At 45.0% G+C, this 23,011-nt stretch overlaps 1 protein-coding gene across 1 annotated transcript in view; it reads right to left on the bottom strand.

The window, feature by feature from the left end:
• The window catches only part of LOC311584191 (alpha-fetoprotein-like), a 39,995-nt gene continuing 16,984 nt past the window's right edge, over positions 1–23,011 (bottom strand). The window contains exons 8-15 of the mRNA XM_084758295.1: positions 20,802–21,016; positions 19,087–19,219; positions 16,860–16,989; positions 16,701–16,798; positions 14,485–14,547; positions 12,696–12,922; positions 5,401–5,533; positions 1–447 (exon numbers count right to left, since the gene is read on the bottom strand). Of these exons, the coding sequence (XP_084614421.1) occupies positions 367–447; positions 5,401–5,533; positions 12,696–12,922; positions 14,485–14,547; positions 16,701–16,798; positions 16,860–16,989; positions 19,087–19,219; positions 20,802–21,016 (1,080 nt within the window). The 3' untranslated portion in view covers positions 1–366. The remainder of the gene's footprint in view (positions 448–5,400; positions 5,534–12,695; positions 12,923–14,484; positions 14,548–16,700; positions 16,799–16,859; positions 16,990–19,086; positions 19,220–20,801; positions 21,017–23,011) is intronic.

The raw sequence follows: 23,011 nt of genomic DNA, 5'->3' as shown, positions 1-23,011 counted from the left end.
CCCATTCACAAAGATAACTTTATTAGCATATTTCCCTCAGTGTATCAGCAGTCATGCTCGGAAGTGGTACAGACAGCTCCATGTTGACCTTGAAGCCTTCGCTATGAGAGCTCAGCAACCGGATTCCAGCAAATGTGGCTGCATATTAAATTGGTTGGAGGCCTTGCATGTTCTTTGAGCCCACATCTCTGCCTCTGCACTTGAGAGGCAGGCTTTGTGGAGGGAAAACTCCCTCCACAGCTGATCCGGGGGTCAGTATGCCATTGGCTAAGAGGGAAGGAGATGGTGTGGACCAGCGGGTGCTCTGCTACCCCACTGAGCCACTGTGAAGTCACTCTACTAGTTCCTGTTTTCCACGTGGTGATCTCAGGGATGATTCCATGTCAACATGCTCTGCGATGAGTTGGCCTCTAAGAGGGACTGGCACCTCATGATCAGTTGGGGTCCCTAAGAAAAAGAGTAGGCATAATCATGAGAGAGAGAGCAAGGGAAGTCAAAACTACTATGGTCTTGGTCCCTAAAAAGAAAAATCTTCAAGCTTCTATATTGGATGCTCCCTGATACCCTTTCCTTGCTGTCAGACTTCCTCACACGACCACTCATTTAAAAACTCAGTTAGTTTCAAGTCATTTCTCACTTTCACGACATCAGATCTGAAATATATTCCTCTCTTCTCAAGACAGGCTTTTTTTTTTTTTTTTGCTTCAGGATAATACACATGTACATGAACACACATGCAAGCAGATACACTCATACACACGTGCACTCACATGCACAAATACACATGACACATAGCCACACATATACGAATGCCAGGGACCAAATGGCCTGAGGCCGACCCCCACCCATTCAGCATTTGCAGCAAACATCCTGCTGGGCCACTCATTAGGTATGCAAGGCATCCGGCTTAACCCTGAGAAGACAGCGATCTGATCCTGAGATAACCACAGAGACATCCTGCTTTGTCTCACCTGGAAGACCCCTCCCCTTGCAAATGTTCCCGGGGCTCACCCCCAGAAGATTTTGTACTTTTCCACTACTCTCCTTGCGTACCCCCGCCCTCACTAAAGCAGGTTTTAAAAAGCCTGCCATTACCTTCAATAAACGGCTCTTGACAAGCAACTGTTCGCTTGAGCTCTGCGTCTCTCTCGCCCATGTCTTTAACTACAGGTTGCGACCCCACTCGGCCCCCCAATGACTGACCAGCTGGACTGGTTGGTGGACTAGTTACATGGACTAGTTATCCTAGTTTCTTGGACTAGTTAATACGAATATACGAATACATGTGCACACACATGTGAGATGACTTGAATTCCTAAGCACCGTGGCCTTCCAGGAGGATGCTGAGTGTATTACTTTAGTCCTTCCTCCTGGCCTCCGACATCGTCACAGTGCGTCATTGGGCAGATCAACATCTTTTCAGGCTCTCTTTGACATATGCTTCTGGAATTTTAAAAAATATTTTATTTATTTATTTTATGTATATGAGTACTCGATTTGCATGTATACCTGCATCCCAGAAGAGGGCATCAGATCACATTATAGATGGTTGTGAACCACCATATGGTTGCTGGGAATTGAACTCAGGACCTCTGGAAAAGCAGACAGTGCTCTTAACCACTGAGCCACCTCTCCAGTCCATTCTGCTGGACTTTAAGAAATTCTTCCCCCTCCAATAACCTGTGAGTTCTTAAAGTCAGTTTTCATGGGAAGTCACCGCAGAAGCTTAACCCGAGACCTTACTTGATCTTTATTTCTCTGATGTTACTGGTGACAGAAGTCTGTTCCATATCAGTCTTGTCTGACAACATTTGTCACATAGTTCCTTGGTAAATTGTAATTGCTACAATAACCAGTAATGTGCAAATATGACTCTGGCTAAGGTAAGGTAGGAGGAAGGCATCTCGGAAAACCAATTTATTTATTATTTTATGATGTTGTGGATTAAAGTTAGGGCCATGTGCTAAGCAAAGACTCCATCAGGAAGCTATGTGGCTATTGTCCTGAGCCCAGAAAAACAGAAAACAGTCTAATAATGAAGACAGCCCAGAATAAAATGAGAACCACATGGCCCGAGAGAAAGCCCACACAAGGCTGCTAGAGAAAAAAGAGCCCAGGCTTGGTGAGCATGCTCACAAACACTTTGAACTCCAGAGCTGGGAGGGTTGAGATAAAAAGATCACTGTGAACTCCAGGTTAGCCTTGGCTACACAGTGAGCTCCAAGCCAGCCTGAGCTTTGACCATAGACTACTTACGCTGTGGAGGCTCATCCTGTAGCATCTAGACCATTAATATTATTGCTTCTTTCTGCATGAAGTCATGTTGGGCAACATCTCAGAGCAAGCCTTAACCTTTCACATCCATTCTACGCTGATTGGCAGCCACATTCCATCACACCAACTTCTGCTAAGTCACGTGAACTTTGTTCAGTTCTCATTCTGTGAGGTGAGTCTGGCATACTTTACCTTCCTCGTAGGTTTTTGGTTTTTTGGGGTTTTTTTGTTTTTTTGTTTTTTGTTTGTTTTTTGTTTTGTGTGTGTGTGTGTGGCCTAAAGAGCTTCTGTGACTTGAATGCTTTCCCTGGGCCTGCTAAGGCTCATTCCTGTGCTCCCACTGATCCGGAACCATGGAGTCTTCTTCCGTGAACTGTCCAGATTCAGCCTGGTGTGCGGGTAGGTGGGGAGGGGGGTTCTACAGGCTAGAGCCTCTCTTCGTCAGGGAACACAGACTGGGACCATGGTCGTCTCATCTCCATGTTTTCCTTGTATTCTTGCAGCACTCTGACACTGATTTCGACTAGTCTCCCTTTTCCATCTTAGAATGCTCCTTCCATTATGGGGTAATGTCTTAGAGGGCAACTTCTATCCGGTCTAAAAATGTTTTTTCGCTCTCACTGGCCTTAGGGAGAATGGCAGGTTTCAAGCTCACCCACTTTCTCTCTTAGCGGGAGAACAGGTTTCCATAGCTGACAGTCTCAGAAAACAAACAGAGGAAATGGCTTCCAGGTGCTGGCACAGGTGGCCTTTATAGCTCTTGCAGCTTCCACAAGTGGCCAGCAGGCTGAGCTCCCTCCTAGAAGCTTCCAGAAGCTTCCAGAAGACCCTTGAGACACTCCAACATACTGTTCAGTTGCTAGGCATACCCAGAACTTGTCCACCGACATAGAAGTCAGAGGTACAAACTTTTAAAGACTCCAAAATATTTTCACCATCAATTTCTACCTTTTTAGATAACTACGCTGCTTTATACATTACATGGTTTGTTTGAAAACATACTCTAGCTTTAAATACTCATATTTAAGACCCCCCAATTCACCCATATTCTTTTATAATTGTGGTTTCCATGGTTTCTTTGTTTCTACTATCATCCTTTGTTCTGGCTTCTCACCCACAGTCAGACCTATGGAAATACTGTGAAGAAAAGGGCTTTCAGAAGTGTGTCCGCACCACAGCAAACCACCCACCACCAGGAGCAGCGGCTGGGAAACTGTCAGAAACATTAAGTCATCAGACGCCACAAAGACCTACTGACCGAACAGCTCTGTGGGCCGAGCACACTCAATTTGTTCTAGCAGCCCTCTGGACTACACGTGCTAAAATCCAAGAAGCACTGCCTGGCGTGGGCACACTGAGGAAGCTTGACCAAATGGGAGAGAATGCAGTGCAACATTGATAAAAATCTATAGTTAACGTTTATAAATCCTAGCAACTTTTAGTTGGTTATACTGTAGCATTCAGATAGCTTCTATGGCCTTCTTGAATGAGGAGGACTCTCAGAAAAAATAAGGGAAGGCTAAAAAGGGAAAGGTATTTGACCTCTATAGCTGATAAGGATAAATGGGTAGATAGATAGATAGATAGATAGATAGATAGATAGATAGATAGATAATAAACAGATAGATAAAAAGCTACAGCCTACCCACTCTTGCATCAACTGTCTACATGACCCTCAACTATGATGGTATAACTTAGGTTTTTTTTTTTTTTTACTTTATGTGAAAACCATACACACTTAAATTTGAATTTTTTTTAAAAAATTATTCATTACTTTACATCCCAGTCCTAGCCCCCTCCCTGCTCTCCATTCTGTCCTACTCTCTCTCCCTGTTTCTCCTATCTACCCCCCTACTCCTCAGAGAAGAGCCCCTCAGCCTCCCAGCTACCCCAGCACACCAAGTCACATCAGGACTGAGCTTGTCTTCTTCTCCTGTGATGAGTGTGCTATCCCAACACGGTGCTGGCCCCAGCAGTGAGCCACAGTTCCCACTGAGCCACACAAAGAGGGTGAGTAACCAAACTCAAACGAGCATAGTGCTGCTAAGCTGTACAGCTGGGCACTCGTCTTAAATGAATGTTTAATTCACATTTATTCCAACTTATAAGTACATAACCCAGTTGTCGAGAGACATCTGCTAGACACTTGACTTTTACCGGAAGCATAAAGTTCAGAGAATAAGCAGAAAGGAGCCGCTGCGAGTAATTAAAGCAATAATGAAGGTTATTACCTTTAAAAATATTCCCGAGAGCCCCAGCCCTGACCAGCCCCAGCCTGTCTTGCTAAATGCAGAAGAGCCTGTTTCTTAACTACATGGTCACATGCCCCTGGCAGACCCGATTGCCAGAACGCATCTACTGCCCACTCAAGCCCTCAGACAAGCCGTCCCTCCAGCCAGCTCTCCTGCACCAAATCCTCTCTCGGAATGCCCATGAATTTGCTGGACCACATCCTATGACATCCTGAGCAACTTAACGTGCACAACTTTACAGTCCCGTGGACAAAGCACTGACTTGTTAACTCCACACAGTGGCATTAACTACAGGAAGTCAGCCTCCTGGTGGTTAGTTTAGCCTATGTGCACAGGCTTGTGCGTCCTGTTCTTTCCTTTCTGTGCTCCTCAGGCCCTCTCCACTCATGGAGTTCTGCCCACTGAGGAGTTAAAGCCTTTTTACCTGACCCCCAGCTTATGCTCTTAAGCAACAGTGAGCAACAATTCATAATTGTGCCCCGAGAAATTGCTGGGGAGGGGGGAGGAAGGACTCACGATTTTCTTGAACAGATATTTAAACTGTTAAGTTTTCTTGATTAGTAATTTTTAAATGGCTCTGTTTCTCTAGCATTAGAGCAAGCTTTCCATCCATTCTGCCACTCTTGCTTCTAAGCATCCCCTTCCGTCTGGCACCATCATTGTCGCCACTACTGCTTTGGTTTGCGTCTGATTCTTCTAGCTTCTCCAAACACGCATAAATAGTAGGCTAACCAAAGCCGAGGCGTAGTACGGCTGGTCACCCCACCCCCACCTAGCCAGTCTGTGGTCTCTCTCCTAATTTCAAGTTGCAGTGGGGAAAGGGCTTTCCTTGGAGTGACACCCCAACACTCCTCCACTCGAATGGCATACGTACCTCTTCTCGAAAGCACCTTTCTCTCCTTTCTGCATGGCAGCACGTGTCCACCAGGTGTGTGAAATCCGCGCCAATGGACTGGACCGCCTCTTCTGCTGCGTGAGGCTTCTGCTTCACAAGCTCGCTGAGGAGCCTAAATGGGGGGAGGGGCATTAGCACCCGAGTTTGCAAGGCCAGCTGCAAGGTCATCTTACTGACTTAGATCCACCGACCACCTTTCTGTCTCCTCACCCCCCCCCCATCTTCAGGTTAAAGGCAGTGAGAAGTGACCCGATGGCCCCATAGTATGCACAATGTTCATCTTTAGCTTCGTTTTACATAAACACCTTTCTGCGATTCTACCATCTTAAGGGAATGGTCACATCACTTTAGTTATCATTAGACAATTCTTGCTAAGGTGAGCAGCTTTGCTTCTGGTCATTTTCCTACATATGGGTGAAACACGGGCACCTTAATTTCCCCTCTGTTCTATTTTACGTTCTAACTGCCACATGAGTCTGACTAGTCTGACGTGGTGGGAACTAAGAGCCTCCCTCATGTTGTTAAGGACAAGACCTGTCAGCTTGAAGATGCAGTGGCTTGCCTGACAACTCAGATTTCCCTCCCAGATGACTCCCCCGTGGTTAGCAAGAGCAGCTCAGCCACCATGAGCAGTCAGAATATCAGTCTCGTCTATGCATCCATCCTTATCCATATCCAAGCCTTCCAAATAACATTGCTTACATTGAGAAGGTTTTTCGTTCTTTCTTTCTTTTCTTTCTTTCTTTCTTTCTTTCTTTCTTTCTTTCTGTTTTTACCTAACTACAGGGAAATGAGAACAAAGGCCATGAGACAGGCGGCTGGAGCTATGACTCAGCAAGTAAGGGAGTCTGCCGTGCAACCGTGAGAACCTAAGTGTGTGTCTCAGAATCTAACTAGAAGCCAGTTTGGCCTCCCTCCCTTGTCTACGTCACCACACTGTGGGGTCGATGGGGCAGGAGGATAGCTGAGCCTAGACCCAGGTTCAGGGAGAGATCCTGTTGCCGAGGAATTAGACGGAACACAACGCCCTCCTCTGGCCTCGGCACATGCTTACACACATGTGCAACACACACACACACACACACACACACACACACACACACACACACACACAATAGAGGACAAATGCACTTATCAGCATTATACTACTCAGAACCACTCTTCAACCTTTTCAAATGCACGCTGGTAATTGCCGGCGCTCTAGCACATTCCATAAACAGGTATAAAAGCAAATACCTCAAAGTTCTAGGTCATAGTTAGACATGGGTTCTGACAGTAAATTCTTCAGCCTTTCCTGACTCAAAGTCAAGATTGGGGATATTACACAGGTACTAATATCGGGAGATGAAGACCCCAGCCCCCACCCATCCTGGCTCACTAGACCGACATGAGCTGCGCCAAGTGGCAGAACTGGTTGGGATAGTCATCAGAAAGTGGGAACAAAGAGGCCACGCTATGGTCTACGTCTCTGTCCCCACAACCCTCAGGCCCAAGCACGGCTCTCCTCCCTGCTGTCTCAACATGAGGATCTGGCCTGAAACAAGGCAGGTCACAGGGGCCTTTGTTTTCCAGATTGACACGCTTCCTGCTCTTTACTGTCTCTTAGCCATGGTCACATGTGTCCCAAACAATGTGGGCACTAGTCAGCAGAAGACATTTCATCTAAGATGGTGTTTCTCCTAGCTCTGTGTCCTAGGCACTTAGGTAAAGTCAGATGTGGTGACAGGAACATAAATGAAAATTTCTTTGTAGTAATTTATAATAGAAATTGAAGATAATTTTATGTCCAACTATAGTAAATCCTTACATTCATACGGCAGAACATTGCAGGATCATTACAATGCTATTGCGGAGAGTAATTAATGACAAGATGTATGTAAAATATGCAAGTGTAAGATTTTAAGGAGAAATATTTAAAAATACTGTGAGCAGCAGTCAGCTTTCGGAGTGTGTTTGTCTTTGCGCTGTCTCGGGCCATGTGCCGGCAATTTTATTTATGGTAGTCAGCGTTATAATTTGTTTTCTTCTGAAGGTGTCCTTCATTTTGCATTTGGAGCAGTGGTTTCAGATTCTTTGGACATAAGGCACATATCTGTGGGATGAACTTCCAGCCTCAAAGCCATGAGGGAGAGGTCTACCTAAGGGGAGGGGCGGGGGGGCTTGGTGTGCAGATGCAGGAAGAGCTCCGTGGGTGCCCTGACAGGTCTCCATTAGACTCAGTTCCAAGTCATACAGGGAGTGGGGCTAGTTCTTTGAAGGAGTCCTGAGAAAGTGTTTTCTCTGAAATTCTGCAAACCATGAAGGCGCGTCAGCTCCTCCACGGTAGCACCTCTAAGAGCATATCATCCTGGGAAGATGGGAGAGAGGTGACAGTGGTGGCTTCAGGGGAAGACTACTCCCTGTGAGTCTGAGGCAGTGCCACGCTCGCCTGCCTGGAAAGCTTCTGGGTGCTGTGAAAACAGAGAAATGTCTCATAAACTCCCTCCTGAGGCCTGTAGATGACTGCAGGCACAGAAACTCTCCCTAAGCAGGCTGTGGCAAGAGCCGGGCAGGACCTGCATCGTTCATCACACAGAACCCAAAGGCTGGTGAGCAGAAAGCATGGCGGAAGTGTGCAGCCACCATATAGATGTGACACCACATATTCCGTGCCACACATGCATTTACAATGTGTACCTCCATACCATTGGGCTTGAATGGTAATTTTCCTCTCTATATTTCTGTCCTAAAGCAAATTAATGTTTTCTAAAAACCAGAACAGATCATTTTTCTGGCCAACTCTTCTATCCACACTTAGTCTCTTGTTAATTAGACCGACCTGAATCCCTCTCGAATGAAGGCACTGCACGGTTGGGTCTCCATGCCACGTAAATCTCCATGAGTTTGGGTATATAGTACAATCAGTTTATTCTCTCTTTGAGTAATAATTATCAGATTGTAACAAACTGATTATTCAGAGTGAGAAAGGCCTCTTCCCATTGCAGTTTGGTGGTTTCGTTTTAAAAATATATTCTCCTACTAAAACAGTTGCCTGTGGCACTGAAATGCGCTAGGCAACCTGCAGAGAGACTAGCCTGACTTAAGTCCCAGGTCACAGCAACAGACTTGCACATCTTCGTGGGCGTCTTTGTCAGAGAATCTGGGTCTCCTGAGTCCAGCTGGACGTGCAGGTCAGCTGGCCCCAGAGATGCTCCGTCTCTCCATCTGCAACTACAGCTGCAGGCAGCTTCACTTAGGTTTGTGCAGGTGCTTGAGGTAAGACTCGGGTCTTCATGGTGCCATAGTAAGCTCTAGCACCCGAGTCATCTCTCCTGGCCTATAACTGATGCATCTAACAACTGAAAAGAAATGTACATATTGACAAGCATTTCTTCATTTCTCTTACTCTTTTTTAAAATTTATTTATTTATTGTATATGAGTGCTTTATCTGCAGAAGAGGGCATCAGATCACATTATAGATGGTTGTGAGCCACCATGCGGTTGCTGGGAATTGAACTCAGGACCTTTGGAACAGCAGGCGACACTCTTAACCACTGAGCCAACTCTCCAATCCTACTTCTCTTACTCTTGTGTTCCTTGGGAAACCATCACACCAGGAACCTTGGCAGCCTACAAACACCACGGGGCTTCCCCATTTTAAGCATCTGTTTATGGCCCCTGTGGTCTGGCCTAGAACATTAAGCATCTCAGACTGGCAAGGAGATGGGGGTTTGTAAGGTCATAAATCATGCTGTGGCTTAGTTTTCACTCACTGGTCCAAGCTGCGCCTATAAGGAGAACATCTGAGTATGTACGCTGCAAGGGCTTTGTGAGACCGAAGAACAGATAGAATATTAAAAGACTGAGTATTATAGCACCTACTGCACTACCTAGTACACTGGAGGTACTCAATAAATGGCTCTCCAAGGAAAAACAAGGTGTGATGGTGGTGGTGGTGCTGGTGATGGTTGGACCACTTGCACACAATTTTAAATTATGTTCCTTCAATCAAGGTCTTCTTCCTTCCTGGCACTGCACACACCCCCCCAAGCCTCCCCCAAAATATGGGTACCTGATCCTAGCTCCCCTACATATTCACTTACTAGCAAATAATCAGTGAGTGTCTTGACTATCCTAATGAAATCGCCAGTAATAGTGAAGCTCTCTCACATACACTCCCCTCTCTCTTCTGACTCACGACTGAGAGTTTCCAAACACCTCTGTGACTTGACACCTCCCAAACGCTGTAGTCTGGTCTATGAAAATATCACACACACACACACACACACACACACACACACACACACACACACACACACACACACACACACACACACACACACACACACACACACTCCCCCCCCCACACACACACACACTCTCTCTCCCTCTCCCCCTCCACCCCCACCCCCCTCTCTCCTTCTCCCCCACCCCCACCTCCAGTTTGTGGATGCAGTTCTCAGAAAGGCCAGTAGAGGACGGAAGAACACAAGGGCTGAGTTTGGAAGTTCGCCCTGAACTGGGGAGAAATGGCCCAGTGCATGATGGGCAAGAATCCCGTCACCCGGATTCAGGACCTCTGGAAAGGAGGAAAGGGAACATCAGGGAGTCGTTACTTCTGGCCTCTCTGAACTCAACAGCTGCCGTTTCTATGCCGCCGTGGATGGCGGTAGGGGGCTGCACTGCCTACCAGAAGGGCTCACCCCGACCAGTCACGATCTTTTTGAAGTTGTTTACCTCCCCTCTCCCCTTCTGCTCCTCAGCCCCAGTATCGCCCTGGCAGCCTCTGGTCCTCTGGCACTTTCCACATTTCAGTTTTTTAGTTTACCTTTTACATTTGTACGTCTGGCTTTGACCCTTGTTACTACCGATTTGTTTCCAGGCTTTTGTTCCTACAGTATACAATGTTCACTTAATTATCAATGTATTTAAAAATGAATCTTTCTGTTTATATAGTATTTAAAATTAACTTTCACATTGTTTTTTCATATGTGCTTTAACATTTTTTTTAAACTTCTTTTATCCATTTTCTTTTTCTTTTATCCAGTACTAGGGAATAAAGGCAAAGCCCTATTTGTGGTTGGGTATATACACTGAACTACAAACCTCTTTTCTCCCCCCAGATTTTGAGACAGTCTCACTATGTAGGCCAGGCTGGCCCTCAAACTCAGGTGTAGTCCAGGCTTGCCTAGAACTCACTGCAGGCCTGAACAGCTAGGACTACAGGTGTGTTCCAGCAGGCCCAGCCTCGATTTCCTTTTCATCTCTTACTTTTCAGTTTTTCTCTGACCTCAGCCTCTGCTTCCCATGCTTGTTGTGTGGTCTCAAATTGAACCTAATTTTTCAATCCCCTAGTTTCTTCATAAGTAAAATGGTGCAGTGGTGTTACCTACTTCATAAATTTACAGTGAGGAGTTGGTAAAGTAAGGGGGAAAGGGAGGGGAAACGATGTAACTATATTAAAATCTCAAAAAAAGGAAAGCATATGCGTATGTGTGTATAATATATGTATTAAGAAAAGAATGTGCCCTCAGCAACACAGAATTCCGTGAAGTTTTTTTTTCCACTGTAGTTTCATAGAACTGTGATGGGAAGTGACAAGAAAACAGGTTTCTAGTCAACAAAAGAATGTTTTTTAATATGTAAATATTTCTAATGACGCAATCGGTGGCTACAACTGAGAATATCTATGAAGAAACTATGCAGTGTGTTTTGGAAGGGTTTCCTAAATTTGGAGAGATTGACGGGACTTAGACATGACACTGTTTTCATGGTGCTGTGACCTTATGTCCTCATAGAAAACAGCATTGAAGTGTCTGTTTCCCACATTGATCGTATCTACGGATACCTTGCTTTCTTGTATCATAGTAAGCACTGCAAAGCTTCATCTGGGGCAAAAAAAATCGCATCTCAAGAGAATAAAAGGGGCTGTGGATGTAGCTCAGTGGGCTCGGGCTTTCTTACCTAACATGAGGTCCAGAGTCGGGTCACCAACGCTACGTAAAACAAGTGTATATGCTTGCAATCAGCACTGCAGAGGTAGAGAAGGATTGGGAGTTCAAGGGCAGCCTTTGCTTAGACAGTGAGTTGAGGCCAGCCTGGACTACATGAGAGTCTGACTTGAGAAAGAAAAGAAATCAAGGATTTGAAGACTTGCATCCATTGGTAATGCGTTGCTACTACTTGTCACCTTCTAGAACCATCCCCCCCAAGAAAAACAATAAACAAAACAAAAACCAAAAAAACCAAAAACAAAAACAGAAAACCAACCCTCTGTTTCAAACAGGTGGTTCTAACAGCAGCTGAAGATGCTATTGGTGAATATGACAACATATTATTAGATAATATCACCCATTTTGATGGAACAGTCTAAAAGATTTCCTCAACATACCATCCCTGCAAAATCCTAATATGTTCTGTTATCTAAACTATTCATTTTAAACTTAAAACTTGTGTGTGTGTGTGTGTGTGTGTGTGTGTGTGTGTGTGTCACAGTACATGTGTGGAGGTCAGAGGACAAATCTCAGGAGTCATTTCTCCCTGTCCCTTGTGAGATACAGAGTTAAAACTTGTGCACAAGTCCCTCTACACACTGAGTCATCTCACTAGCCCCTTCATGATTCTGTCTTTTAAAAAAAAAACAACTTAATTTTTATTTTTAAATTGTGTGTGTGTGCGCGCACGAGTGCTCAACAGTATAGAAGAGGACACCAGATCCCTTGTATTGTGATTACAGGTGTCTGTGACTGACATCCACCTGACGTGGATGCTGGGAACAAAACCCAGGTCTTCTGCAGTCCAGTGTACATGCTTAACCACTGAGCCTTCTCTCAAGCCCCATAATTGATTCTTAATAAGAACAAACCAGATTACATAATTGCAAGAGATCTCTGACTTCTATTTTTAGTGTTGTTACTTTCCTAGAAGAGAAAGGAAACGAATCATTTCCAAAGTTCTTTAACAGAATTCAGTTTTCGTTTTGTTTTGTTTTTTGCAAAGGACACCTTATTAGACTAATGCCTAGACTTCAACATTTTGGAAAAAAAATTATATTAATGTATCCTCTGCTTATATTTTCTCTATAAATCTGCTTCATTCTCATTAACTGATCAGGCAGGGGTCATAGCAGAGTAATTATACTGGACTGTTTGTTTAATAAATTTAATTCCACCTGATTTCCAACAGAAATTTAGTCGCTGTGTTGACTATGCAAGAATTGTATCAGTAGCCGGCTTAAGTTTCTCCATGTCAACTCCTCGACTGGCAGCAAAAACCCAAGTGAACCCAGGCTTACTTTTGCTTTTCAATCTGGAGTTCCTCCTGCTGTCCTCGGCACAAGTCCTCTTTAAGGCTGATAACTTGGTCACAAGATGAAGGCGGAGAAACATACGTCCCGTCGACTTGCAGGTCATCGAAGCACGGCTTTCTGAAGGCATAGGCGCTGTCGCAGCAGTGGCCAACCCCAGCATTGACAGGCTTGGCCTCGTGTCTCCTGCACAGAGCTCCAAGAATCAGCTTCGCCTTTTCAGGAGAGAGTTAAAGCAGGTGCAGTGAGGTTATGTTTGTTGTCTTTTTATCCACAGACAGTGAGGTTATACTTAAGCACCCCCAAGTCCGGCTTCCTTCTAGTACCACCAAGATTTCACTGAGCACCAGCCTGTGCACCTTCTTGGCATTGCTGTCAGACTGTGGTGCACTTGAGTCATCTCTGGGTCCCTTCCTCTATCATCTGATAGACCTGTGTCAACACAAGATAACTGTTTCTTACAACCTCCTAACACCACTAATTCAGCATCAAGCCCCAAGCCCACCCTACGGCTGTGGCCAATGAGACTTAAATGTGAGTTGCCCGTGGCCCCTCTCAACAAGCTCAAATCCAGTGTCTTCCACTGTTAAGTGACAGACGTCTGTACCAATGGCAGAATGGATACATAGTAGGTGCTCTGTGAGTGTTGTCCCTGTGGGTGGTTGGGGCGGGGGCTTGGTCCTGTTTCTGTTATCTCCCTCATCTTCTTGACCCTTTCCAGAACTGTCTCCTCACCACTTCGGTGCCCACAGCACAAACACTCGCCCTAACACAGAGTCTACAAACTTGCCTGTGTGCCTCTCTGAGAATACTAGCCACTTAAATGCCCTGTCACTCATGTATGGGAGGATGAAGTTATTCAAACCAGTCAACATAAAAATTTAACTATGAATTATCTATTTTAGAAGTAACCAAGACAATTTCCCCCCAAAGCAAGGCTCTAGACCATACTGATCTAGTCAGATTAATTCACTGAGGAAGGCGTGATTCCATAACAAAATATTTTAAAGTTAAAACAAAGGCAGGATGGGTAACAGCTTGATTTTTAATTCAAATAACTACGCTTTATTAGAAAAAGGCTATAGCAAGTTAGCATAAAGGAAACAATCTGCTAGGGAATTACCACCAAACAAGAAATCAGAAATGCTAAAGCCACAGGTCTTGAGAGACATAGAAGCTAAACCTCAGAGGCGTGAGCGCTCCGCTGCCCAGCAACAGTCTCCATGGTGAGGCAGGAATGATGAAGATGCTTCAAGAGAGCTTTCTGGAAATGCACTCAAGGCCATCCCTGCCTTTCCCTCCATCCCATTGGAACCAATCCTGTTTTAATTCAACTCTCAAATATTTTGATCTAGGAAAAGGCTAGTCTGTCACTATAGCCCCCCATCTCTGGCTGCGGGAAGACATCGCCCCGAGAGAATGAACACACTTAGGCACTGACACGTTAAACACTTGTGAGTTCCACCAACACCAGTCAAACATCCGCAGGGTCTTTGAAACTGCTACCAAAGTCAGTTGTGTCAACTTTACACCCCAAGCACCTTGTATATGACCCAGGGGAAAGTTTTGTGAATCTAATGGCAGGCGTTTGAGAGGGGGCAGTCGTCCCTGCTGCTAATTAAAGACGGTTGGCAGAGCTGCTTGGAAAGATTCTCCTTTGAGAATTCTTAATCCCCACTGGTAGGTCACAGATATGTCCAGAGAAGTGAGGTTGATTCCCGGAGGGCCAGAGAGCAGAACTTCAAAGAGATGACAGGTGTGTCACGAGCGTGCTTACCTCATCCTCCACACAGGCAGACTGCAGCTCATCCCTTAATGGGCAACATCTGCTGACAGCTAAAGAAGAAGTTCATATGGGCGCACACGCAAACATCCATCTACAGTTTCCCACAGTATCTGTCGTAGGAGAAAGGAGGCGTTAAGCTAGGGTTAATGATATCTTCAGCCCAGTACTGAATGCTCAGTGGGTAACTGAATATAATCGCCCCTGTCAAACCACTAACGCCCTCCCCTATCCTCCTTTGCTGGACTTATCAGGGAAACTGCCAGAGCTAAAACCAGACCTGGAGGAAGAAGTTTCTGGGCGGAGCCTCAATAAAGCTCCTAGGGACCATTTTCCATTTTCTACATGCGGTGACCATGAGGACGTGACCGTGAGGAAGCAGCCCCTTCTCCAGGGATTCACACCCCAGGGAGCAGGGGCAGACAAGTACAGTGTGTGGACAGTGAAGAGAGCTGGCTGCTGGTGCCGGGAGCTAAGTCGGAACCTTTAAAGGGCTCCAGTCTCTCGCTGAAAACGAGGGAAAGAATTGTTCTTAGTGAGTTCACTTCAGAAAGCTTTGTAAGGATTTCAACTCTGTTTGAAGTGCACACAGCTTGTGTTGGAAAATCGCATCTACCTTCTCATCAACTTTATGAGCCAGCAATGTTGTCTTGGGCCCAGGATCCAGGGACATAGACAGTTCCCCCTTTCCCCAGCTTTTGGGGACAGGGGTGAGGGGATTTTGGAGGGGGAACGAGAAGCTTGGTTTGGGGGAATTGGGAGGAGCTTAGCTGCTACACTCTGCAAAACTATCTCCTTTCTTAAAGATAAATGAAGGACTTGGGGACGGCAGGCATGTCGATCTCTGGAGACTTGGTTAACACAAATAAGGTACTGTCAAATCATCTTGAGGACCAGTCATTGTTCAGAGTGAGTTGGCTAATTGTTCGTAATGTGTTGTACCTGCTTAGCTGGGACTGTGACTGGGGAGTGTGACTTCTGTCTTTGCAAGCTGTTAGTGGCTTAGCCTGTGGTACACATCATGTCCTGGTTTAATGTTTATTCAAGTAAAAAAAATTAAAACTAGCCTATTTCAATACTACCTTTGCAAATTTTGTTCTTAATATTGCCCTAACGCAGAAGATGATGCCGTGCCCGTTTCAGGAGCTCAGGCAGGGCATCCAGAGGAAAGTTCTTTAGAGTTGAGAAACGACAACGCTTCTGAAAGAGAGATAGCATAGGAGGGGTTGGGATGTCATTGGCCTGTGGGGTTGATTGGGGGGGGGGGTTGGGGAGGCGACCTAGATATGAAATCTTTGAGAATGCACAGGGGATTCACATGAGTCAGAGCAAAGCATGAAACCATCTTAAGGCGGTTCTGGCAACACAAGTTAAAAACAAAAAACAAAACAAAACAAATTGTGGAAGTAGTGATGAACACAGAAAGACATGAAGTAGTTTTAAAGGGAAAGACTATAGAACCACGTGTTCAAGACCACAGACAACTGGATTTAATTGCTGCATTGTGGGCAGAAATGCGCGTGGAAGAAAGACACAGTCTCTACAGCAGCCAGAGAGACAGATGACCTTATGGAAAGAACCCGCTACAGCAGCATCAGCCTCCCTAGGTACTCGGTGGACTCTCCTCAGACTTCCTGAACCAGAAACCCTGAGTGTGGGGCCTGGGTTCTACTGTCTTCTGGAAGATTTTGTCCCATTCTGAAGTTGGAGAGCCACACACTTAACCCTTAATTAGCGGCTGAACACAACATAAAAGGAAATTACGAAGCCAAAAACCCTGCCTAAAACAACGAGGGTACTCCCGTGAGCCATCACTGTCGACATTTAATTTAAACTCAGTATCATGAGTTTATCTATATCCGCCTGAACTTCTCTTTAACAGTGCATTTCTAAATAGACTGTTCTAGTAAGACCTCAGTGATCCCTAAAGTGGGCGTTACTTTTTGGTTCCTTAATCTTGATAGAAGGATTCATGGGACTGTCTGTACACCAGCTGTTCCTGTTCTCTTTGACAGATAACTAAGGCATTCACCCAGCTCTATGATTAGTGGTCAAAACACTAACCTCACCTGAAAAACCTGACTGGTAAGTGGCGAGGAACTCCGGATCCTAATCCCTGCTGCAGCTTCCATTCCAAGTCACAGCCTCAAGGTAAAGGGCCAGGAATGAGAGTCCATGGTGGCCTTGCAGGGTCCATCTTACTCACTTACCTCAGGGGCATAAGGGACTGGCCTTGGAAGCAGGATGGGCGCTCCCAAAGTTGCATAAATATCCACTGAGTCAGCACAGAGGGCTGGCTGATACTCACCTGAAGAGGGGGTGAAAACTGAGCAACTCTTAGCATTAGGTTTTAACCGATAGTCACTGACAAGGGGGACCCTGGGGTGTCTCAGGAACATACCTGTCCAGGTAGTTACTACCTCCCAATTTCTCGCGTAAGTCACACTGAGTTTTGACACGGTCACGGCTTTCAAGTACCACGCTTTGGAACATCTCTTTCTGAGAAAAAAAAAAAAAAAATAGATGTTGTTAGTGTTTATCCAGGGTCACAACTATAGGCCTTGAGGTAGGGTTACAAAACATTTCCCCTAATAGCTTAATACAAATATCTTCTACATTTTTAAATAATGTGATTAATAAAGAATAACTACATTTTTGTTATTGTTTTGCTTTGGTTTGGTTTGGTTTGGCTCTTTGTTTGTTTTCTGATTTTGCTTTTTTTCAGCTAGTGGATTTGGAACTCAAAGGGAAAAAGCAAATCATGCTTTTCTGAAAAAGAAGTTGTCACATGCTTTGCAGGATACAAGTGGAACAGCAAGATTGACAGTTCATTTTACTATGCTATAAACCCATTTTTGGGCCTAAGTGCCAAATTCTATAACCACTAGCAAACCATTCATAAAGCCTAAAAGAGAAAGGGAGAGCTAGCTTATAGATCTATATGACTGATCTCTCGATCTCTCTCTCTCTCTCTCCCTCTCTTTCCCTCCCTCCCTCCCTCTCTTCTCCCTCCCTTCCTCTCCCTCCTGCCCAGTGTGTGTGTGTGTGTGTGTGTGTGTGTGTGTGTGCATGTCTGTTCATTTAATAATTAGGCTTTTTATATTAGCAGCACACACATATACATATAAGCACAGAGATATAGGTATAGAGATAGTAAAGTTTAGAAGTCAGGTTTAATTATAAACATATCAGTCATGGCTATACAACGTGCCACAAATGTAAACTAAAAGGAACCAAATATGATTTTCAGAGCTAAAGGTAAATCAAAGTGTTTTTAAACCATGAGGTAGGCCCCAGTAAGAGGGTATTCGTAACCTTGCAGGCTCAACTCTTAGAAGGGAGCACGTCCCCCTTGGTAAGCCAACACAGTGTCCCTTATCCTAATAAGCAGGGCTTGGCATGGAGAAAATTCCCTCCGATTTGCAAGCTGTTGACCTGGATTTTATTTTTACCCCTGTCTTTGCTGCCTGTGTAACATCAGACAAGCTACTTAAGCTTCTGAACTGTAACCTTTGACCCACAGAATGCACCCAGTCGATACAGCATGGCCTGTTTTCCCAGGCTGCTGAGGGATTCACCTGGGTACTATGGTAAGTCGGCCATGCAACCTCTGCCCACCCATGTCCCTGCATGGTGCCACAGCTGCACATCACTGGAGTAGCTGGCTTTACTATTGCTGTGATGAAACACCGTGACCAAAGCAACTTGGGGAGGAAAGGGTTTATTTGGTTTTTGCTTCTACTATTTATCATCAAGGAAGCCAGGACACGAATGCAAGAACTGGTGCTGAGGCCAAGGAGGAGAGCTGCTTGCTCTCTTGCTCCCCTGGACTTGCTCAACCCGCTTTCAAATAGAGCCCAGGACCAACAGCCCTTGGGTGGCCCGATCCACAATGGACCTGGCCTCCACCTCAATCGCTAAGAACAGGCTTGCCCTCAGCCTGGTCTTACGGGATGCATTTTCTCAATGGAAGTTCCCTCCTCTCTCGTGACTCTAGCTTGTGTAAAGTTGATATAAAACTGTCTAACACAGAAACCTAACAGGAATGTTTTGAGAGGGTGCAAGGTCTCATAACTTTCTAGAAACAGAAATACTGTCTGCACCTGCTAGAACCCACATGCTGAAAGACAGGCCTTGGCTCTCTACTCTCACCATAGTCTTTTTTGAGTAAGCCATCGGTTAGCATAACGAAAGTCAGAACTACCTAGGCCTTGGCAATACAGAGCTAATTGTCAGTGCTGGAATTTGTGGGGATCCTAGCTTCTCCATGAAGATGGCATAACAAGAGCTGCTGCCTGTGGTCAGGCAGGTTGCTAGCTGCAAGGGAAGCAGTTTCCAAGACATGAGACCATCTTGCTACTGTGGCAAGCCAGCATCGGCATTCACTTCAGCAAGGATTCTACAGCGGTCTCAGGTACATGTGATGATCTGGCCTTGGTTTAGGGAGATCTCCTGCTTCTTGTCCTGTGCTTGTAATTAACCAAAACATGTAAAATTCATTTTTATAAAAGGATGTGCTGCTAAGAGCACTGAAACTTTCACTGTCTGAAACATATCAAATAAATAAATAAATAAATAAATAAATAAGGAATTTACCCCACGGCTGTGGCATTCCAAAGGGTTTTCTAACTTGCAGCATTTCTCCAGTAACTGTTCATATGTTGCAAACACTCTTAAAATCACTGGAACTGCCAACTCCAGGTGTCTTCTTGAATATTCATAAAGAAACCTGCATTGTATAAGACACATGAGGAGACAAAAATTTGAACTCAGAGGCCATAAGCTTGTGTTTTATTTTGCCTGTTTGTTTTGTTTTTCAAAAAGCTATGAAGATCATGAAACTGGATTGACTTTAAGGCAGTTAGAAACAGAGGGAACTTGTCAGAGGGGCTTTATTGCTATGCTTTGGGATAAGAAAGCCAAGAATCAATAAATCACATGATTTTCCAAAGTCATGTGGTAGTGAATGGCAGATTCAGAACTTGAACCTGAAAGATGTTGGCTCACTAGTAGGTTCTGGCTCAGAGTCCAGGCAATTCTATGTGAGATCAGTTTCAAGTATTATATAAAAATATGTATTTTCTAATTACCTTTGGGAATAAACTAAAAAACAAACAAACAAACAAACAAAGAAGAGACCTCCTATGAATGCCCTTTTGAGGCATCAAATCACCATCTCCTCCTCCCTCCTTTTCAAATAAGCCATTAAGTCTGAGTAGCCCAGTCATAATCTACACAATCATCTGGGCCACCGGAAACAAAATGGGGGCTGGGTAAGAGTGGTTTAAGAGTGAGAAACAGAGTTTAGCTCCAAGCACCCACATACAGGAGCATTCAACTGCTTTTAACTCCAGCTCTGGGAAGTCTGACACTGTTAGCCTTAGTATGCACAGAAACACACACACACACAATGTAATAAAAAATGATGATGATGATGATGATGGAGGAAATCTTTTTAGAAAGGAAAATAAAATGGATTCTAGATAGTTTTCAAAACTCTTATAGGATGCTTTGTAATCGACTGCCTCAGTTCTCAGTTGGAACACACTGCCTGGGAGTTGAAGCTGGCACACAGACTGGACAGTTTCCCACAACACAGAGTTTCATGTGTTGCCTTTTACTTCTCAGTCTGGTCATCACAAGTCCGTTGACTCTTTCAGTACCAAATGCAAGTTTAGGAATTTATATGAGTGGGTTCAGCTAGTAATGGTATTCCATCTTACTAACTAGTATCGGGCATAATTTGTGAAACATAAGTGAGGTCGTTTAACTTTGAGGAAAGCTCGGTTCTCACGGCTGCACAAGCGACCCTGGAAGCATTTTTAATCGCACAAGTTCTTGTTTTAATATTAAATATTGAATTCACTTTGCTTTAAAGCACAAATTACCACCGACTTCCGAACGGCGACCAATGGTGCTAATACCCCAACTCTTTAATGCTTAAGTGTTATGTGCATTTGATAGTGTATATTAAATTAGTTAGAAGTGCTGGTCAGGAGTGCCAATTTGATCCTCTGGCTTATCTCTAAGTATCTCATGCCAGTTCTTATAACGTCTGAATATCACCATGTTCTTCTCTAAGGCCCTTACACTAATTGTCAACATAAAGGACCCTCTGGCTTCTCTTTCATGTATTGTCTGTCCCCAGCTGCTGGGTCCCACATTCCCATGTGGCTTCAGGAGTGAAGCAGAACAACTGTGACAGCTTCAGGCTCCTCTGGGCCATGGGGGTCTGTCACCGGCCACGTTTTCATTCCCGTTTCCAACCTCTCTCAACTGAAACCACAAGCTCCAGGGGAAGGCTGCATTACTCTTGCAGAAGGCCGTCCGGCTCGCCAACGAAACGTTTGCACACAGACTGCTCCTCTGTAAACCTTTTGAGCGGCAGGGGCGAAAGGTTGGGTCTGTCATCATTTTCTGAGCTGATGACGCATTCCCCACGGAATGGTTCTGGCTGTTCGCAGCACTCAGCAAATTTGCTGGATAAGGCGGCCTGGTTAGAGCAGGTATAGTTCATAAGCTGGCGCTGGGAGACATGAGAGGAGCAGTTAGTCTCTGATTACTTCTTTTTTCACCTTACTCCACTGTAACACACTGCTGTACCCCAGGCAAACTGAAAAGCCCAAAGAGACGTTCATCACCATCCATCTTAGAAAGAAGAACACGTCTATTTGACCTTACTTAGCATCTCACACTCTTATCTACCTAGTAAGAAGATAGGAGAAGATAAATTGTATTAATGTTGCCACATTTATAGCCCCAAAAAACTACAACCAAGCATTCTATTTTCTTCCCAGTCTGAGAAGCATTTGTCTCGGAAGCATGCCACACGCTCTCTCTGCTCCTCAGCATATTCCATGCCGCTGCCCTACTTACATATCTGCTTGCTTAAATGCACAGATAATCAGTTATAGCTGTGAAGTAGCTAGTCTCTGCACTTAGGGAACGCATGACCTACTCAAGGAGTCAAACAACTAAACACAACAATCATAAAATGGCAATATTTAGTAGTTCAATATGATTCTTTAGAAGAAATCAGAGAAACAGGCAGTCCCAATAGGATGGAGGTCTTGAATGACCCGAGTCACGAAAGGACAATTAGAAGTAAATTCTCAAAACAAATGAAAACAAAGATGTTCTAGAATCATTTGCTTTTATATGTATATAAAATCTTAGAAGTAGGAAAGCATGACACCATCGGGAAAGGCCCATTTGAAAGTGGTTGAGAAAGTTAGTTGAGGCTTGGTTAGACGAGGGGTTACTGGCTGGTAGAACTGAAAAGATTTTAACAAAAGGGAGCAAAGGGGGTGAGAAGAAAGATCTAGGCTCACTTGGGAGAGTAGGAGAGTATACTTCACTCAAGCTGATGGGCAAGAGCAAAAGCAGATGAGCCTAGTGGTTGAAGAGTGAAACTGAAGGATTTCCTGTGGGTGTTGAGCTCAGAATGACTTTGAGCATCTATAAAGCATTTACAGGGAGATTTGCCCTCTAAATTGAGGGATAATGTGTAACTCTGAGGCTGAGAGTGCTGTGTGGTAGGCAAATTATGGGTCAGTTTAAGCCTCTGAAGGAAGCGTGTGTGTGTGTGTGTGTGTGTGTGTGTGTGTGTGTGTGTGTGTGTGTGTGTGTGTGTGATGAGCTGGTTAACCAAGGAGCTAGTGTGCACTCATTTGCTCTCTCCCCCAATTCCCTCCCCCTCCCCCTCCCCCTCTCCGTGGCTCATCACAATCAAGTTACAGCTCCCTCCTGCAAGGAAGGAAAGGCGAAACTCCTCCAGGCAGCAGCTCCAGGAAAGAAAACCAGCATTGTTACCTACTACCTGTGGCTCCTTGCCTTGCCTTTAGCAGTAAAATCTACTTGGATGAGACCGTGATGGGGGGAGAAGGGACTAGAGACTGAAACATCAGAATTAACAAAAAAACAATTTTCAAAAAAAGACAGATTGGGAGCCCTTCTTCACCTGGACTTCATGTGATGAACCGAGTCACATGCTGCAAATAAGCTCATGCCCTACCAATGAGGTGGTCAAAGGGTTGTGTCATGGAGGGCTATGCTTGGGGGTGGGAGGAGGTAGAGGGGGGTGGAAGGTGCTTTCCCCCTTAGATCACTAGCCTCCTCCTGTTCTCAGGAGTTCTTTCACTTTGGTAATAAATGGTCTCTGTTCTAACCATGTGTCCCCTGCTACAGTTCTTAGTCATGGGGCTGAGGCCCCTGAGGCCCATAGCCCATGGTGCTTATAACAGGAAGTGTGCAGTAGGGTGGAGCCCAGGGGACAGCTGTGAGCTGGGCCACCAATGGCCTGAATAACTTTTAACCAGGATTAAGGCAAGTGGCTTCAGCTAGTTTTTAGACAGGCAGGAAATACAATTCATGTCCAGAAACGGCCGATACAGGAAGACAAAGAGAGAGTCCTTATTGGGTGACTCCCCAGCTCTACCTGTGCAGGAGAGAGAAGAGAGAAGAGAGAGAGAGAGAGAGAGAGAGAGAGAGAGACAGACAGACAGACAGACAGACAGACAGA

The sequence above is a fragment of the Acomys minous genome (genome assembly GCF_964271855.1).
Source record: "Acomys minous genome assembly, chromosome: 15".
Lineage (NCBI taxonomy): Eukaryota > Metazoa > Chordata > Mammalia > Rodentia > Muridae > Acomys > Acomys minous.
Note: the sequence above shows the minus strand (reverse complement) of the source record. Positions and strands in the feature narration are given on the sequence as shown.